General features: G+C 29.0%; 1 protein-coding gene across 1 annotated transcript; it reads left to right on the top strand.

Moving 5' to 3' along the window:
• Positions 1 to 12,583, top strand: LOC135955487 (G-protein coupled receptor Mth2-like). Its single transcript, XM_065505836.1, has 8 exons — positions 1 to 85; positions 1,414 to 1,865; positions 10,957 to 11,116; positions 11,191 to 11,379; positions 11,452 to 11,706; positions 11,760 to 11,913; positions 12,230 to 12,424; positions 12,490 to 12,583. Exons 1-8 carry the CDS (start codon positions 1 to 3, stop codon positions 12,581 to 12,583), a joined length of 1,584 nt encoding a protein of 527 aa, XP_065361908.1.
• The last annotated feature ends 4,515 nt before the right edge of the window (positions 12,584 to 17,098 follow it).

Below are 17,098 nucleotides of genomic sequence, written 5' to 3'. Positions count from 1 at the left end.
ATGGATTCCCAAGATTCGTTTGCCATAGTTGCAGAAACCAAAGAAGAAATGGATATGAAATTAAAACTCCTAAAACTTCAAAAATGTAACATCCAACCAAGGTTGTTAATTCTTGGTGAAATAGCAAATATTAAAGAAATGTATGTTTATTTTGATGAAATAAAATATCCAATGATACAAATATTCACTACTGTAGATATTCTATTTAAAACTTTCTTCGTTTTTAACTTGGAGTTTCCTATAGAATCCGATTTATTTTATAATTTTATGCAACAATTTTTTTATGAAATTAATTCAGAAAAGAAATATTCAAAAGTCTTCACTGTAATTAATGAAATTTTAAATTTAAAAGAATAATGAAAAACTATTTAAAATTATTAAAAACTAAAAATTATTTCTCAAATAATATTTTATTTTAAGTACAATTAAAATATATTTAAAAATGAAAACTTTATGTTTCTAAAATTTACAATTATAAAATATAATTATATTTTTATGTAATAGCTTAAATAATTTTTTAAAAAATAAATTTTTGTAACAAAATTTTGTATTTTTTTAATATTTCGGGTGGAAAAAAACATTTTTGATAAAAAAATTGTCAAATCAATGAAATTTTTTATTAAAATTAGCGTAAAATCCGACAAAATTAATGTTTGGTTTAATAACATTTTTTTAATTATATAATAAATTTCATAGTCAAAGCAACAAATTATTTTATCAACTAATAAGTCAAAAATTCAATAAAAATGTTTATTAGTTTCACAAAAAATTTTGTTGGAGATTAAAAAATTGTCCGATTAATTTTTTAGTTGACTTGATTAATTTTTTTATCGACTGTAAAATGACAAAAAATAAGAAAAAGTTACATATTTCGTAGTCAATAAGACAAAAATCTTTATAGGCTGAAAATTATCAATAAAGTAAGTACCTCAATAAAATGAGAACTTTTTAAGGCAGCCTCTTAATTTCTTAAATAAATGAAACCTTGAAACTTAAAATAAGACTCCATCAAAAGCAGCTTAATAGTATTATGTATTTGAATTATTTTTAAACAGTTCTTAGATTATTTGTTAAATTACCAACAATTTCAGCTATTTAAGAACAATTGGTCTGTGGTGCTTGTGGTATTTTATTGTTTTTAAGCGAATTTAAGTTTCAACTATTTCTGTTTTAAATTTGAAAATACATATACATATGCATACATTAAAAGTAATATCATTTTGCAAATAAAAATTTGTAGTTACGATACTAAAATCAGTCTTTGAGAAACATTTAAGCAAATAATATCGTTGCGAAAAGAAGAAAATAATACAACAATTGAATTACACATTTAAATAAATTTTTTTATAATTCAAATGCATTTTTCAATATACTTGGCTCTCTTAACCTGGCAATTTTATATCAACGTTCCAGCAATATCAGGCTATGACGATAATAATAAACACGAAAAATGTCCCTTTGAAAACACAGTAAATTTAACCGATCAACAGCAGTACGAAAATGGATCCTATGTGTATCAAGGCATTTTAATACCTCCCGAAAAACAGCAGTTATATGATTATAATTTGAAATTTCAAAGGGACCGGGAAACAGTTCCCCAGCATCTAAGAGGTTGTATTTGTGAGGATCGACCTTGCATGAAACTGTGTTGCAAAGTGGATGAATATTACGATGACACGGGGAATACGAGTAAATGTGAAAAAATAACTCAGGAAATGAAAGTTACTTGGCAATTACCTATACAGCTGAAAAATGGGACAACTAATGTGGTGAATCTTTTCAATCATTTCACCACTCAAGTGGGTTTACCTTGCTGGATGCCAGAGGCCCTAGATTATAATATCGATGATTGGATCTTGCAGGAGGTAAGATTAAGGGAGTTGATAATTTATAGAAAATGTGTACATATTAGGGTATTCATTCGACTACTGATCGTTCGATTAATCGAATAATTTATTACGAATAATTATTCGAAAAATTTAAAAATGGCCTTTTTCGAATAACGAATAATTCGAACAATTTTATGTAGAATAATCGAATAAAACGAATAAATATATATTTAAATTAATTAAATTGCTTAAAATTTTTCATAATTTCAATTTTAAATAAGTAATAATGACTCACAAAAATTGTATTGTTTCTGAAATTCGACAAATAACTAAAGACAACGGGACTTTCGATCACTGTAGATGAGTGTTCCGATAGCTCCTGCTATAAATTTTTGACTTAGGACTTGAACCAATAAAAAAAAGGTACGAAATAAAATATTAGTTATTTAGCTGGCGAAATATTAGAAGAATCGCAATTAATAATCAAAATTTTAACTTAGATTAAAGTGGAGTTGAATGTGATTTTGAAACGGTTGTCGAAAGTGATATTGAGGATGACATTTATAATGATTACATTGAAATAGATGAAGGCCATGATCTTAAAATATATATACAAATATAAGTGATGTTATTAAACGCGTACGTAAGTGTTGCAAAATATTTAATAAATCGAATGATAAACACAATTATTGCAAACTAACGTTTTGTTGCAAGAAACGCATGGATTTCGTCTTATACATGATTTTGAACATCGTTGAATATCTTTGTCTAACATTGCACAGTGGGGCAGAATCGAAATTTTTTGGAAATAAATCTGGCATTTCTAAACGGCTGGTCCGATCGGGATAAAATTTGAGTTGGGTGTAGCCAAGGAAAAAGTGCAATATTTTTGAAGGACGGAGATTTAAAGTGGCATATTTTTGAATCTAATTGAGATATTGACTTGAAATTTTTTTTGTAAGACCAAAAATTAACTTATCTAAACAAAAAAATATAACTCGGAAAAATTATGGATCAAATTGTTCCTAATATTTGCAATCCTATTAAAATTTTGATATAAATTTTAGTTTTAGAAACTCAATGAATATGTAATATGTAATAAAATCTTTATTTATTAACGAAACTCAATGAAATTTTCAGCGTTTTATAAGTTTCTCATTCTAAATAACAATGACACTTATGAAAAGGTCAAAGGGAATCCCGCAATTCCAAAAAATTGGAGCGAAATTCCCAAAATTGGTATTTTTTACAATTTTGTCTATAGGGTCCACATTTCCTTCGGTGCTGGGAAAATACTTTAGGGATAAATAGGGAACACATCAGGGTTTCCAAAATTGCTTTCCGTTTTCTGATCCCAGCTTTGGGATTTTAGAACATGTGGCCCAAAATTGAAATTTTGATAAAAAAATAGGTCAATTTCCAAAGGGCGTAGGGCCGACATGTTCGAAAAATAGGACATGTTTTTTATACCAAAATGTTCTCCGCAAAGAAACTTTATAGAAAAACATAAAGTTGTTATATGTTCTTAAATAAAGTTGTTTTTTAATAAAAAAAGAGTTATGCCACATTTTTGTCCAAAAAACAGCAAAAATATACTATTTTTTGAATTTTTAAATTGAAAATCTGTTATTTTTCGATTCGTAATAGACATTGCTCTGAAATTTTTGTATGTTGTTGGTAATTTCGTTGTCTAACTAACAAACAAAATTCGAGTCCATTCGGTCCAAAAGTGCGCCCTATATTTTTAAAAAAGCGGACCAAAGTATGGCAAAATTTTAAAATTTAAGTTTTGAAATGCCTATAACTAGGAAATTATAAGAGATAAATAGCACACGCAAGCATGTTTTTCAAGATCTAGCCGAGCGCTTTCCAAAAATATAAAATTCTTTGAAATCGGATGGGAAACAAAAAATGGCACGTGTTTAAAAATTTTACATGTCGAAGGTACCCTACTTTGAGCCCCCATAACTCCGACCCTGGATTATTTGTAGGGCCCATTTTAATAACTTAAACGAATACTCCTTGGCTACACCCAACTCAAATTTTATCCCGATCGGACCAGCCGTTTAGAAATGCCAGATTTATTTCCAAAAAATTTCGATTCTGCCCCACTGTGCATTATAATAAATTTTTCCCGTATTTGTAAAGGCGTCAATCATGCACTGCCTGACTTCAAATTAGCCACGTTCAATGATAAAATTTGGACAGATTCCCTTCATTGTGTAATTCCCCAAGACCACTTTATTAAGCAAAGATTAAGCAACCTTGATAGAGCTTGATGTATAATACAATTTGTTATAAATAATTTAGAAATAGTGAATAATTAATTTACTAAAGAATTAGTTACTCAATTTAAAACCCGAATTAATGAACGACATAAAAAAGTTCTTAATACGTTTATATTGTATTTGAATTCAGGATCATGTCCAACTAGCTCAAATTTTTTAAAGCCTAGCTCCAAAACGGAAACTTAAGGGTTTGCTAGTTAATTGTTTTGTAGATTGTTCGGGAGTTAATCTGATCAGAATATTTCTTATGAAAATTTAATGATGGACCTTGTTTTCGAATGTTTTTTAACATTATCAATACTTGAATTGTTAACTTTAACGTTATTTTTTGTTTTTCTTTAACAATAAAATATTAAAAAACCGACATCAAAACTTCATTCTTTACATTAAAAAAAAAAATAAATTATTCGAATAATTCGATTAATTTTAAACGTGTGATCGAATTATTCGAACAAGTTAAAATCTCCTATTCGAATTATTCGTTTTATTCGAACAAGAGAAAAATCTAATAATTCGAATACCCTAGTATCTACACAAATTTCGCTACAAATAAGTTATATATATACAAAATTCATGTCATCAAATTACGATCGGTCCATTATTAGTCATAGCTCCTATATAAACCCGCTTCCGAAAATCACTTTAACGTGCTTAAATCACTTAAAAATGTTGGTATATACACAAAATTCATCACACGACCTAAATTCATGGTGATTGGTCCATAATTGGTCATAGCTCCGATATAAGGCCCACTTCCGAAAATCACTCACGAATATAAATTATTGAAATTTTAAAAGAAAAAATATTTTTACTCATTTACTTGGTGTAGGGTATTATATGGTCGGGCTTGACCGACCATACTTTCTTACTTGTTTTTATTTTGAATTTTTGTTGTAAAAATTTTATAAAATGCGTTTTTCTCATCAATAAATATAGCAAATAAATATCAAAAGTCGAAGAGTCGACAATTTAAAAATTTAAAAAAGTCGAAAATTCGAAATATGATATTATTTTTCTAGAAGGTGTCATCAAGCATAACATGAATCTGTTTTTGAAATTTTGCAAATACCTCCAAAATCTTGAGTTAGGTGAAAAAATACGGATTTTCGTACCTTTTCGTAAGCCAGTAACTTAGTTGGGTCACCCTGAGCCTATGAAACGATAAGGCTCCAGGGGCGGCACTATGGGGACTCAAAGTAGGGTACCTTCGACATGTAAATTTTTAAACACGTGGTATTTTTTGGTTTCCCAACCGATTTCTTGCTTGCTTGTGCTATTTATCTCTTAAAATTTCCGAGTTATAGGCATTTGAAAATTGAAATTTTAAAATTTTACCATACCATGGTCCGCTTTGTTAAAAATATAGGGCGTACTTTTAGACCGAATGGACTCGAATTTTTTTCTAGTTAGACAACTAAATTACCAATCATATACAAATGATTTTAAAGCAATATGAATTATGGATCCATAAATAAACGATTATTATTTAAAAATTACAAAAAAATAATAGATTTTTACTGAGTTTTGGGTGAAAAGGTGACTAAATTTTTCTTTATTAAAAAAAATGTTTCTTTAAGAACATATATCAATTTTATGTTTTTCTGTAAAGTATCCTTACGGAGAACATTTTGTTATAAAAACATGTGCTATTTTATCAAAATTTAAATTTTATGCCACATGTCCTAAAAGCTTTCAAAACCTTGATGTGTTCCCTATTTATCAGCAAAGTATTTTCCCAGCTCCGAAGGAATTTTCGCTCCAATTTTTAGGAATTGCGGGATTACTTTTTATCTTTTGACAAGTTTTTTTACATTTTATCATTTGGAATAGAGTTTCCTGTCGATTTTAGGATTTTGGATTATTATAAAATGTTCAAAAAATACCATTAAAATAAAAAAAAAGTCCGATTAATGATTCCTTTATAGTATAAAACGTACTATTAGTTGGAAAAATGTATTTGTGAGTCTCTTTTTTAGTTTCTAACTCAGTCAGTGTTTAATTTCCTGCTTATTGGTTCATTACACGGTGCACAGTGGTATGAGAATAAAAAAACAGGGAAATAAATCTGTAACTTCTAAACCCTAAACCCGATTTGAATGAAATTTCACATGCGCAAAGAGGAAGTGCAGTCGAGTTTAAGTTTTGAATTTGGACCTCATGACCCCACCAGGAGCGGGACCAGGGGTTCCCAAAGTAGGAACCGGGTATGTTCAATTTTTAAAATGATACTATTTCTTCGTTTGTGTTCCGATTAAAAAAAAATTACACATACAGAATCTCCTCGTCGAGCACTACATTAAACCTCGTCGTAGCTATCAATTATCTTCTATAGCTTAGGAGATATTCGCATTTGAAAATTTAATTTTAAAAATTTTTACCCACCCTACACCAGTTTTTTTGTGACCGCGGTTCCAAATATTCTCCGATTTTATCCATTTTCCTTTATAGGATTAACAATAGATCTATATATCAAATAAAGAAAGAAGTGTTTGAATATAAAAAAAATTAAAAAAGGCGATTTTTCGCAATTTTTTTGGGAAAAAAGTACTTTAATTCTTTTTAAGTTATCTAAAAATTTTCTAAGAGGATTTATAATGAATTTGTACTTTTTGAAAAGCTAACTCTACGTCAAATATTTTAAATGAAAAAAAGATTTATAATTTTTGATACCGACGGGACCAGGTCCGTTCAAAAAATGCCTCTTTTTTTTGTAAAATTCAAATTTAGAGCAAAAATTCTCAAATCGCATACTCGATATCAAAATATAGTAACCTATTTTAGATGGCCCAATAAGATCTTAATTAGTTTGTAAAGGGTTCCGATAACCCGCCCCTATTATGGATATTATAGCCAAAAAACGAAAAAATCCCATTTTTGGGATTTTTCAAGATTTTTTTGGGAAATGCGGGATACTTGACAAAAATTTGTTTTTATTTTTCCATTTTAAATAGAAAAATCTACATAACTGTGAAATTTCAAAAAAAATTCAAAAAACTATTCCATGAATTTTTTAACAGTCAAAAGCTATATACATTTTTGAAAAGTAGACAAAATCCTCTATCCATTGATATATAACGTGTCTACCAGCACTGTTAAATTTGGAAAAAAAAAATAAATTTTGTTTACCTAATTTTATTTTTATTTTAAAGTATAACACCGTCCGACAAATGGAGAAAAATTCGTTAGACACGAACTGGATGATATATTTCTGAAACTATAAATTTAATGGAGAAAAACTGTGTTTTCAGTTTTTCATTTCGTGATCCTGTGTCCTTTTTTAAGGACTTCAAAGTTTCAAAGAAGTAAATTTTTCAAAAAATATTTAAAAATACTCCTTCTATTCCAACAATGACAAGTTGTGTTCAAAAGAACAAGAAGATATGTAAAATATTTTGTATTATCTTTATTTTATCCTGTATGGATCAAAATATGTCAAAAATTTCCTTTAAAATGTTTATCCTTTAATATCCTTTAAGATTGCCAATAAATTCCTTTTAAAAAAATAGTGCGTTAAAGACCCCAATATTCTATACTAAATGTCAAAATTTCATCCTTTATATATATGGGGGATTTCATGTCAAGTGAACCAACTTTTGAAATCGATGTCTTCCGATCGGGATGAAATTTGCACCAAGGTTAGCTCTATTGGATAGTAACTCAGACACAATTTTTCAACAACATCGGTCGAGAACTCTCTGAGTTATAGGGGGTAAAATTTTGACAATTTGGTCAAACAGGGGTTTTTTCTTATCCATGTAACTTATTACCTATTGTTCTTAGCAAAATGTGTTCCAAATAGTATAGATAGCTATTTCTTCGATCTTTCGAAAAAAAATATTTAAAAAAAAAATAAAAAATTTTTAATATTTTTTTTCCGAAATCAAAAACTTTTTTGACTTTTTTTTAAAATACGCTATTTTTTTTATTTTTCTTAAAATAAAGTTTAGATATTTTCCTTGAACACCTACTTGGTCGCTTAGTGGGATGCGAGTGGGATATCTATCAAAATAAATATTTTGTAACTCAAAACATAAAATTTTTGACTTTTTTTGCAAAATCAAAAACTTTGTTGACTTTTTTTTTCAAAATGGACCCTTTTTTAATCTTTTTTTTTAGGTCAAACAAAAGCTTAGATATTATCCTTGAAGACCCTTTTGGTCGCTTAGTGGGATGCGAGTGGGATATCTATCAAAATAAATATTTTTTAACTCAAGACTTACAATTTTTGACTTTTTTTTTTGCAAATACGATTTTTTTTTCCAAATGGGCCCTTTTTTTAAAATTTTTTTTGTAGTCAAAAGAAAGCTTAGGTCCATTCCTTTAAGATATTTTTAGTCCCTTAGTGGGATGCGAGTAGGATATCTATCAAAATAAATATTTTGTAACGCAAGACATACAATTTTTTAATTTTTTTTTGCAAAATCAAAATTTTTTTCCAATATGGGTCCTTTTTTAATTTTTTTTTTTGCTCAAAAGAAAGCCTAGGTCCATTCCTTTAAGATATTTTTAGTCCCTTAGTGGGATGCGAGTGGGATATCTATCAAAATAAATGTTTTAACACAAAAATTGTATGTCTTGAGTTACAAAACATTTATTTTGATATATATCCCACTCGCATCCCACTAAGCGATCAAAACCATCTTAAAGGAATAGGCCTAAGCTTTCTTTATAGCAAAAAAAAAAATTACAAAAAGGGCCCATTTTAAAAAAAAGTCAAAAAAGTTTTTGATTTTGCCAAAAAATCAAAAATTGTATATCTTGAGTTACAAAATATTTATTTTGATAGATATCCCACTCGTATCCCACTAAGGGACCTAAAATATCTTAAAGGAATGGACCTAAGCTTTCTTTTGACTAAAAAAAAATTTTTAAAAAAGGGCCCATTTTGAAAAAAAATTCGAATTTGCAAAAAAAAAGTCAATAATTGAATGTCTTGAGTTACAACATTTTTATTTTAATAGATATCCTACTCACATCTTCCTAAGTGACAAAATAGGTCTTAAAGGAAAAGACCTAAGCTTTCATTTGAGCAAAAAAAATTTTAAAAAAAAGTCCCATATTGGAAAAAAATTTCGATTTTGCAAAACAAAATTAAAAAATTGTATGTCTTGCGTTACAAAATATTTATTTTGATAGATATCCCACTCGCATCCCACTAAGGGACTAAAAATATCTTAAAGGAATGGACCTAGGCTTTCTTTTGAGCAAAAAAAAAAAATTAAAAAAGGGCCCATATTGGAAAAAAATTTTGATTTTGCAAAAAAAAATTAAAAAATTGTATGTTTGCGTTACAAAATATTTATTTTGATAGATATCCTACTCGCATCCCACTAAGGGACTAAAAATATCTTAAAGGAATGGACCTAAGCTTTCTTTTGACTACAAAAAAAATTTAAAAAAAAGGGCCCATTTGGAAAAAAAATCGTATTTGCAAAAAAAAAGTCAAAAATTGTAAGTCTTGAGTTAAAAAATATTTATTTTGATAGATATCCCACTCGCATCCCACTAAGCGACCAAAAGGGTCTTCAAGGATAATATCTAAGCTTTTGTTTGACCTAAAAAAAAAGATTAAAAAAGGGTCCATTTTGAAAAAAAAAGTCAACAAAGTTTTTGATTTTGCAAAAAAAGTCAAAAATTTTATGTTTTGAGTTACAAAATATTTATTTTGATAGATATCCCACTCGCATCCCACTAAGCGACCAAGTAGGTGTTCAAGGAAAATATCTAAACTTTATTTTAAGAAAAATAAAAAAAAATAGCGTATTTTAAAAAAAAGTCAAAAAAGTTTTTGATTTCGGAAAAAAAATATTAAAAATTTTTTATTTTTTTTTTTAAATATTTTTTTTCGAAAGATCGAAGAAATAGCTATCTATACTATTTGGAACACATTTTGCTAAGAACAATAGGTAATAAGTTACATGGATAAGAAAAAACCCCTGTTTGACCAAATTGTCAAAATTTTACCCCCTATAACTCAGAGAGTTCTCGACCGATGTTGTTGAAAAATTGTGTCTGAGTTACTATCCAATAGAGCTAACCTTGGTGCAAATTTCATCCCGATCGGAAGACATCGATTTCAAAAGTTGGTTCACTTGACATGAAATCCCCCATATGTATAACGGTCAAATTAAAATATAAAAAAAAATGATTAGTATACAAAAAAGTTTTATTAAGAAAAGTGCATGTTTATAAACTACACCACCATAGTGGGGGAGGTATAATGGGTTAGGTCTGTTGTTTGCAACATACAAAAATATTGTCCCAACACACACCTTAAAGTATACCTCAGGATCACTTTCTGAGTCGACTAAGCGATGACCGTCCTTGTAATCAAAATACAGGTCGCAGGTTTAAAGATAATTCATAAAATTTGGCACTAATTTGACATTTTACACATCTTTTGATCCTTACAGGATAAAATAAAAATAATACGAAATATTTTACAATTCTTCTTCATTATTTGTAACTAAATTTGACATAGAAGAATTTTAAAACATTTTTTTAAAATTGTACTCACGAAATGATAAACTGAAAACGCAGTTTTTCTCCATTTAATTTATTGTTTCAGACGTATATCATCCGGTTCGTGTCTAATATTGAGTGTCGTACGGTGTAATTTGGCGAAGCGTATATAAGATTCGGCACAGCCGAATATAGTTCTCTTACTTGTTAAAACAGAAACCGGTTGTTTTGATATTCTAATTAATGATAAATGTTAAAAACGTTGAAAATTTCATTGAAATTTATATCAACATTTTAATAGGATTGCAAATATTAGGAACATTTGCTATCAAAGCTAACGATATGTAGCATATATTTAACATATTTAATATTTTCAGGACGGAATTTTATATTTTGCAACTGATCAATCATGCCTCGACACTTTGAACTATTGTTATTCACCACGCCTGAGCGACGATTCTTCTGAATACATACTAACACCATTCAGCTGCCAAACTGAGAATCTGGCCTCCTGGCAACTACTCTTAAATACATATGGTAAATTTAATGAAATTTTTTTTTCTTGTAAGTCTTGTAAAAAAAAAACAAAATTCAAATGTCTTTTATTTCAGCTATGGCCATTTCAGTATTATTTCTAATACCCACCATACTGGTGTATTTAGTATTAAAGGAATTGAGGGAAAATCTGTGTGGTAAACTATTGATTTGTTATCTTTTGTCACTGACCATGGCCTATGCTATTATTAGTTTCATAAGTATTTCGAAATTAACTTTCGATGTTATAACATGCAGTTTTCTGGGTGAGTTATTTAATTTGTAAGCATACTCGTATTTTTATTAATTTTTAATTAATGTGAGAAATTTTCTTTAAGGTTTCACAAGTTACTTTTTCTTTATGGCGACCTTTTTATGGTTGAGCGTTTTATGTTATGACATTTGGAAGAATTTCAAAGGAACCAATGTTGAGTTGAGTCCAACAAAGAATAGCAAACAGTTTATTTTGTATTCCCTGTATGTATGGTTGAGTGCCGGCCTGGCAACATTTTGTATTATATATATACAACTGTCACCCACTGTGGATGATATTTATAAGCCTGGTATTGATGGGGAAATGTGTTCTTTGGATAGTAAGTAATGGAATAATTGTAATATTAAAATAAAAATTCTCCATCTATTTTAGCTAAAAAATGGTCGGCGGCTCTTTATTTTTATGGCCCCATTCTAGTCATTTTACTTTTCAATTTTGCAACTTTTGTCTATATGACGGCTAGAATCTATAAGGTGCGACGCAATGTGGAAAGAATTACAGTCAGAGAAAAATTCTTTCAAGAAAAGTGAGTATAAAATAGTAGCAAACCCATATTAAATACAAATACATTTCTACATACAGTGAGCCTCAAAAGTGAGTAAACAGCAGCGAATTTTTTGATTTTTTAAGATCATGAAAATCATTATAGTCCGACTTAAATCTATATTTTTCACAACCAAAGATATTATTCAAGCCAATCTCTATCAAACCGAAACTTTAAAATTTTAATCATGGATAAATTTTAGAATTTTCATTATCTTAAAAAATATCCAATAATTTTTGGTGTATACTCACTTTTGCGGCTCACTGTATATCTATCGCTCTTGCTCTCTCTCGCCCAGTGCAATTGTCCTTTTACGTTTATTTCTGATCATGGGTATATCCTGGCTTTTCGATATTGTATCCTACTGTATGCGTGAAAATGAAGACTGGGACTTTATGTTTGTACTCAGCGATTTTGCAAATGCCATTCAGGGAATTTTTATATTTTTGCTGTTTGTGCTGAAACCAAATGTTTGGAAGCTATTGAAGAAGAGGTACAATGAAAAAGTTTTATTAAATTCGAATAAATTTATGTATATATTTTGTTTCTATTCCAAAGATTTCAAAAGGACTCAGCTAACAAGCCACGAAGTAGTGTTTCTCCATCCACCACTACTAAGTTCATCTTCCCCACAAGCCGCCGTACGAATTAGATCACCATAATTGTTCTATGTTTCTAAAGTTACATACCTTATGTAATAAACTGTATAGATTAAAATTATCGTATAAACTTTACTTTTATTTTCTATCAAAAATATAAGTAAAATTCATTTCACTCAAGCGAATTTTTAACATAAAATTAAATGAATTTTTAGTTAAAAATACAGGGCAAACATTTTTAAAATCTATGCAACCAATCTCAATTCTAAATTATTTCGTTAGCGTTTATGATTTTGAAAAAAATAGTATATAAGTTTACGTCCATAACGATACCATCAACAAAATTTGGGGCAGAAACAAAATTTTTTGGAAATAAATGTGACATTTCTAAACGGCTAGTCCGATCGTGAAGTGAAATTTATTTTGAACTAGCTGACCCGGTGCGCTTCGCCACCCCAATTAGAAGAAAGAAATAGTACTATCAAGTCTCACTTTGTGAATCTAATTGTAAATGTCTAATTTCATATTTCTGGGTCCATTATTATAGAAAATGCAAAATGTGTATAAATGTAATGTATATGTATTATTATAAAATATTTAAAAAGTACCATTGCAATAAGGAAATAGTACCATTGATTATCACTTTTAAATTTGCATTCACTAAACCATAACCCGTCATGTTTGAATTTTAGATTTGTATATCATTTCCTATATTATCAACTAATTTTGTTTCTATAATACTTAATATTTAATAAATTATCATAAAACCGAAACCGCGGTTTTGAAATTCTTCGATTTTTTGGAAATTCTAGGTCCATTATTATAGGAAATTCAAAAAAGTAACATTAGAATATATAAAAAGTTCCAAAAATCCCCCACTTGTGGCTTCCCACTCACTCGGGTCCATATAAGCTTAATTTCATGGCTTTAGGTTCATTGGTGAAGAAATTACAAAAAGTACCATTCGAATAAAGAAAAAGTACCAAAAAGTCTCCCCCTAGAATTCTCACTCACTTAGGACCATATATGTTTAATTTTATGTTTCCAAGTCCATTGTTATAGAAATTTCAAAAAAGTACCATTAGAAGAATAAAAAAGTACCTATAGTTCAATTCTCACATTTTGGTACCTAAATATAATCCCCTATTTTTAACACTTACCTCACTCAGATACATACAGCTAACTTTAATGTCGATAAGTGAAATAATTTAAAATGTTAAAAAAGTACCATTAGGAGAAAAGTACCAATTTCCCTTTTCTTCCTTGAACACCCCTCAAGTTTGAAGTTTAAAAATATTCCTATTTGCAAAAATTTTTAATGCTACAGACATGTCTCAAACGATTAAAATCTGTGTAAATGTGCCCAAGAATAAATATGTTTTAAAAAAGTAGCAAATTGTTTACCCGGATTTGGCCCAATATACATTTTGGCACTCGAGTTCCAAATAACAACCTGTTAGTTAATTTTTCTATGAATCGAAGAACCAATGTTAAAAAATTATCAATATTTTCCCGATTTTGTCCCCTTTTTTGTACCTTTTTTATCCCCATTGCGGTGCTAAAATTTTATTCAAATAAATTTCTGTATCATGGTGGGAGCTCATAATAAAATATTCGTATGTCTACAGAATACGATTTAAATTTTGTTTCTATGTTTATTGGTTTAAAAGATACATAGGGTGCCAAAAAAGTACCAAAATACAGTTTTTACCCGTTTTCGCCCCTAAAAGGTTCGAATTTAGAAAAAGTACGAAACACCTGTCAGCTTATTTTTTAAATGAAGTAACATGCAATTTTAAGTTTTTTTGTATCTTTATTAGTTTTGAAGATATAAGGTTACCGAATTTACCCGTTTTTACCCTTTTTTACCCCCTAAACGTTAGAATTTCCAAAAATCCCTTCTTAGTGGATCGTTTTGTGTAAGGAGGAACCCACAGTTAAAATTTCATGATTATAGCTTCAGTCGTTTGGGCTGTGCGATGATGAATCAGTCAGTAACGTTACTCTTTTATATATATAGATAATGTCCTATTTCGGGAGAACATCAATAGGCTTCGTTTTGGGCTTCCTCACTATGGTGGTGTAGGATATACAAATTTAAAAATATAATAAATTTACTTTTTTTATAATTTACACCGCAATCTATTTTTGTACTTTTTAAATATGTAATTTCCACAAATTTAAAAATATATTCACATGTTTAATAGGGATGCCGTTATCGGATAATGTTGCTCATTTTATTTGATGTCAAGGTAGGAATATTTTAAAAAATATTCCAATTAATACAAGTAAGATCAAGCCCGACCAGATCATAGCCTACACCGAATACATGACCGATCGCAAACAAATGTAGTAGCATGATTGCTGTGCATAGACCAGTAATTGTGGACGTTAGACACAATCAGCACAAATTCAATATACCCTTCCCACTATGGTGGTGAATAGCTTTTGCATTTGGCCGCAGTCGAACACGATCGATTACTTATTCGAACGTGCGAGTTTTTTTTTTATTTTTGGAATTTTCTTATTCTATATCGAATAAAATGTATAGAAAATTATAATGACTAGCATAAAAATATGAATGGAAATACGAAAATAAGAATCTCTCAATTACTGTTCACTTGATATTCGAAAATAACTAACTAATTTTGTATGGGAGATACCACTCCACTGCTCTGATCGCACCGATTTTTAAATCTTTTATGTAAATATCAAGCTTAGCTAAACTTCGAACAGGGAACAGGGAATAAATTCGTTTTTAGCTAACCTCCGTAGAATGAATAAATTGATTGATACAGAGTTTAAATTCTTTTAGAATTATAAATAGTTCTCCAGATATTCAAAATTAATTATTTACTTTGTGCCACAACCACTAATGCAATCCCGACCATTTTAATCCAAACTGTGTAAAATGGTAAGAGAGCTATGCGGACAAAGTTTGAACAACCTTGCAATTATTACTTTGTATTTAATTATCTCCTATTTTGGGTGCTATGCCCTCTAATCTAATTCCGTCTATATTCAGCTAAACTCCGCGCACTTAACTAAAAGTTTAAACACTTACAATTATAGTTCTACAGATATTCGAAAGTAATTATATACTTTGAATATAATTCCAATCCCGAACAATTTCAGCGAAACTATGCAAAATTATAAAATAGCCTTTTAGACTAAGTTTGAAGAATCTTGCAATTATAGTTCACAAATATTTAGAAATAACTACTATGTACTTTGTATGGGAGACCACTCACCATTTTTTCCGACCCGTCCCATTTTCGATTAAAATTCATGCAGTGAGAAGTAATTGATTCGTATAAAGTTTGAAAACCGTCACAATTAAATATAGTTCTGCACATATTATAAAATAACTATTTACTTGTATGTACAATTACATATTTAACCCCATATGCATAAACAGTTTTTAAATTTGTCAAAGGTTTATAAAACAAATTTTGAATGGAAATTTTGTCTTATAAACCTTTGATAGTTAGAAAATACAAAAAACACCTTCAAAATATGTTTTTTAAGGCGACTTTAAATTACTAAGGTCTTCTTCTTTGTTTGCTATAACAACTCTCACTTAAAACAGAGCGAAATCAATACTGTTTAATTGTTTCTCTTATTTATTTACAACAACAAATTGGACAAACATGCATTGCTTTGTTTACTTTTTAGCTTAAGGTTCACATGTACACGTTTTTGCATATGTGTTAGTAACTTCTTTAAACGCTTATAACTCCTAAAAAACTGAACCGATTTCAATAAAATATATATTCTGCACTTCTGTGAATAAATCCCTTTAAAATGGTATATATCTTGCCGAAATTGAATGTATAATGTGAGCGTAAAAGGGGTCTAAAGAAATCGACTTGCCTATTATTATAATGATGTGCGAGAATTTGCCCCCAGGACTTTCGTGCATCAAAACAAAGCAAGACTGCAGAAAGATCTTCGACTGAAGTTATCGAATGATCTACGATTGAAGCTATAGAATGGTCTACAATTGAGGCTAAAATATTGATATAGAAAGGCCTACGATTGAATCTAAAATAAGACTACAGAAAGACTTGTAGAATGGCCAACAATTCAAGCTAAAATATTGATAGATAAAGACTAGGGTATTGGTTGGACTAATGATCGTTCGATTAATCGAATAATTTCTTACGAATAATTATTCGAACAATTTTTTCGAACAAATTTATGTAGAATAATCGAATAAAACGAATTGCTTAAAATTTTTCATAATTCCAAATTTAAATAAGTAATAATGACTCACAAAAATTGTATTGTTTCTGAAATTCGACAAATAACTAAAGACAAAGGGACTTTCGATCACTGTAGATGTGTATTCCGATAGCTCCTTCTATAAATATATAAAATGTTTAACTTTGGATTTGAACCAATGAAAATAAAATGTACGAAATATTACAGTAATTGCAATTAATAATCAAAATATTAACTTAGATTAAAGTTGATTTGAAAGTGATGGAGAATGTGATTTTGAAACGGTCGTCGAAAGTGATATTGAGGATGACATTTATAATGATTACATTGAAATAGATGAAGGC

Source organism: Calliphora vicina, chromosome 3 (assembly GCF_958450345.1).
Source record: "Calliphora vicina chromosome 3, idCalVici1.1, whole genome shotgun sequence".
NCBI lineage: Eukaryota > Metazoa > Arthropoda > Insecta > Diptera > Calliphoridae > Calliphora > Calliphora vicina.
This window is presented reverse-complemented; position numbering and strand designations above follow the sequence as displayed.

Excerpts from the sequence above, each read along its gene's own strand:
- LOC135955487 (XM_065505836.1), top strand. The coding sequence starts at position 1 with ATGGATTCCCAAGATTCGTTTGCCATAGTTGCAGAAACCAAAGAAGAA. Across the intron at positions 86-1,413 it reads ACTCCTAAAACTTCAAAAAT|CAATATCAGGCTATGACGAT; the intron begins GTAACATCCAAC and ends TCAACGTTCCAG. Across the intron at positions 12,425-12,489 it reads TGGAAGCTATTGAAGAAGAG|ATTTCAAAAGGACTCAGCTA; the intron begins GTACAATGAAAA and ends TCTATTCCAAAG.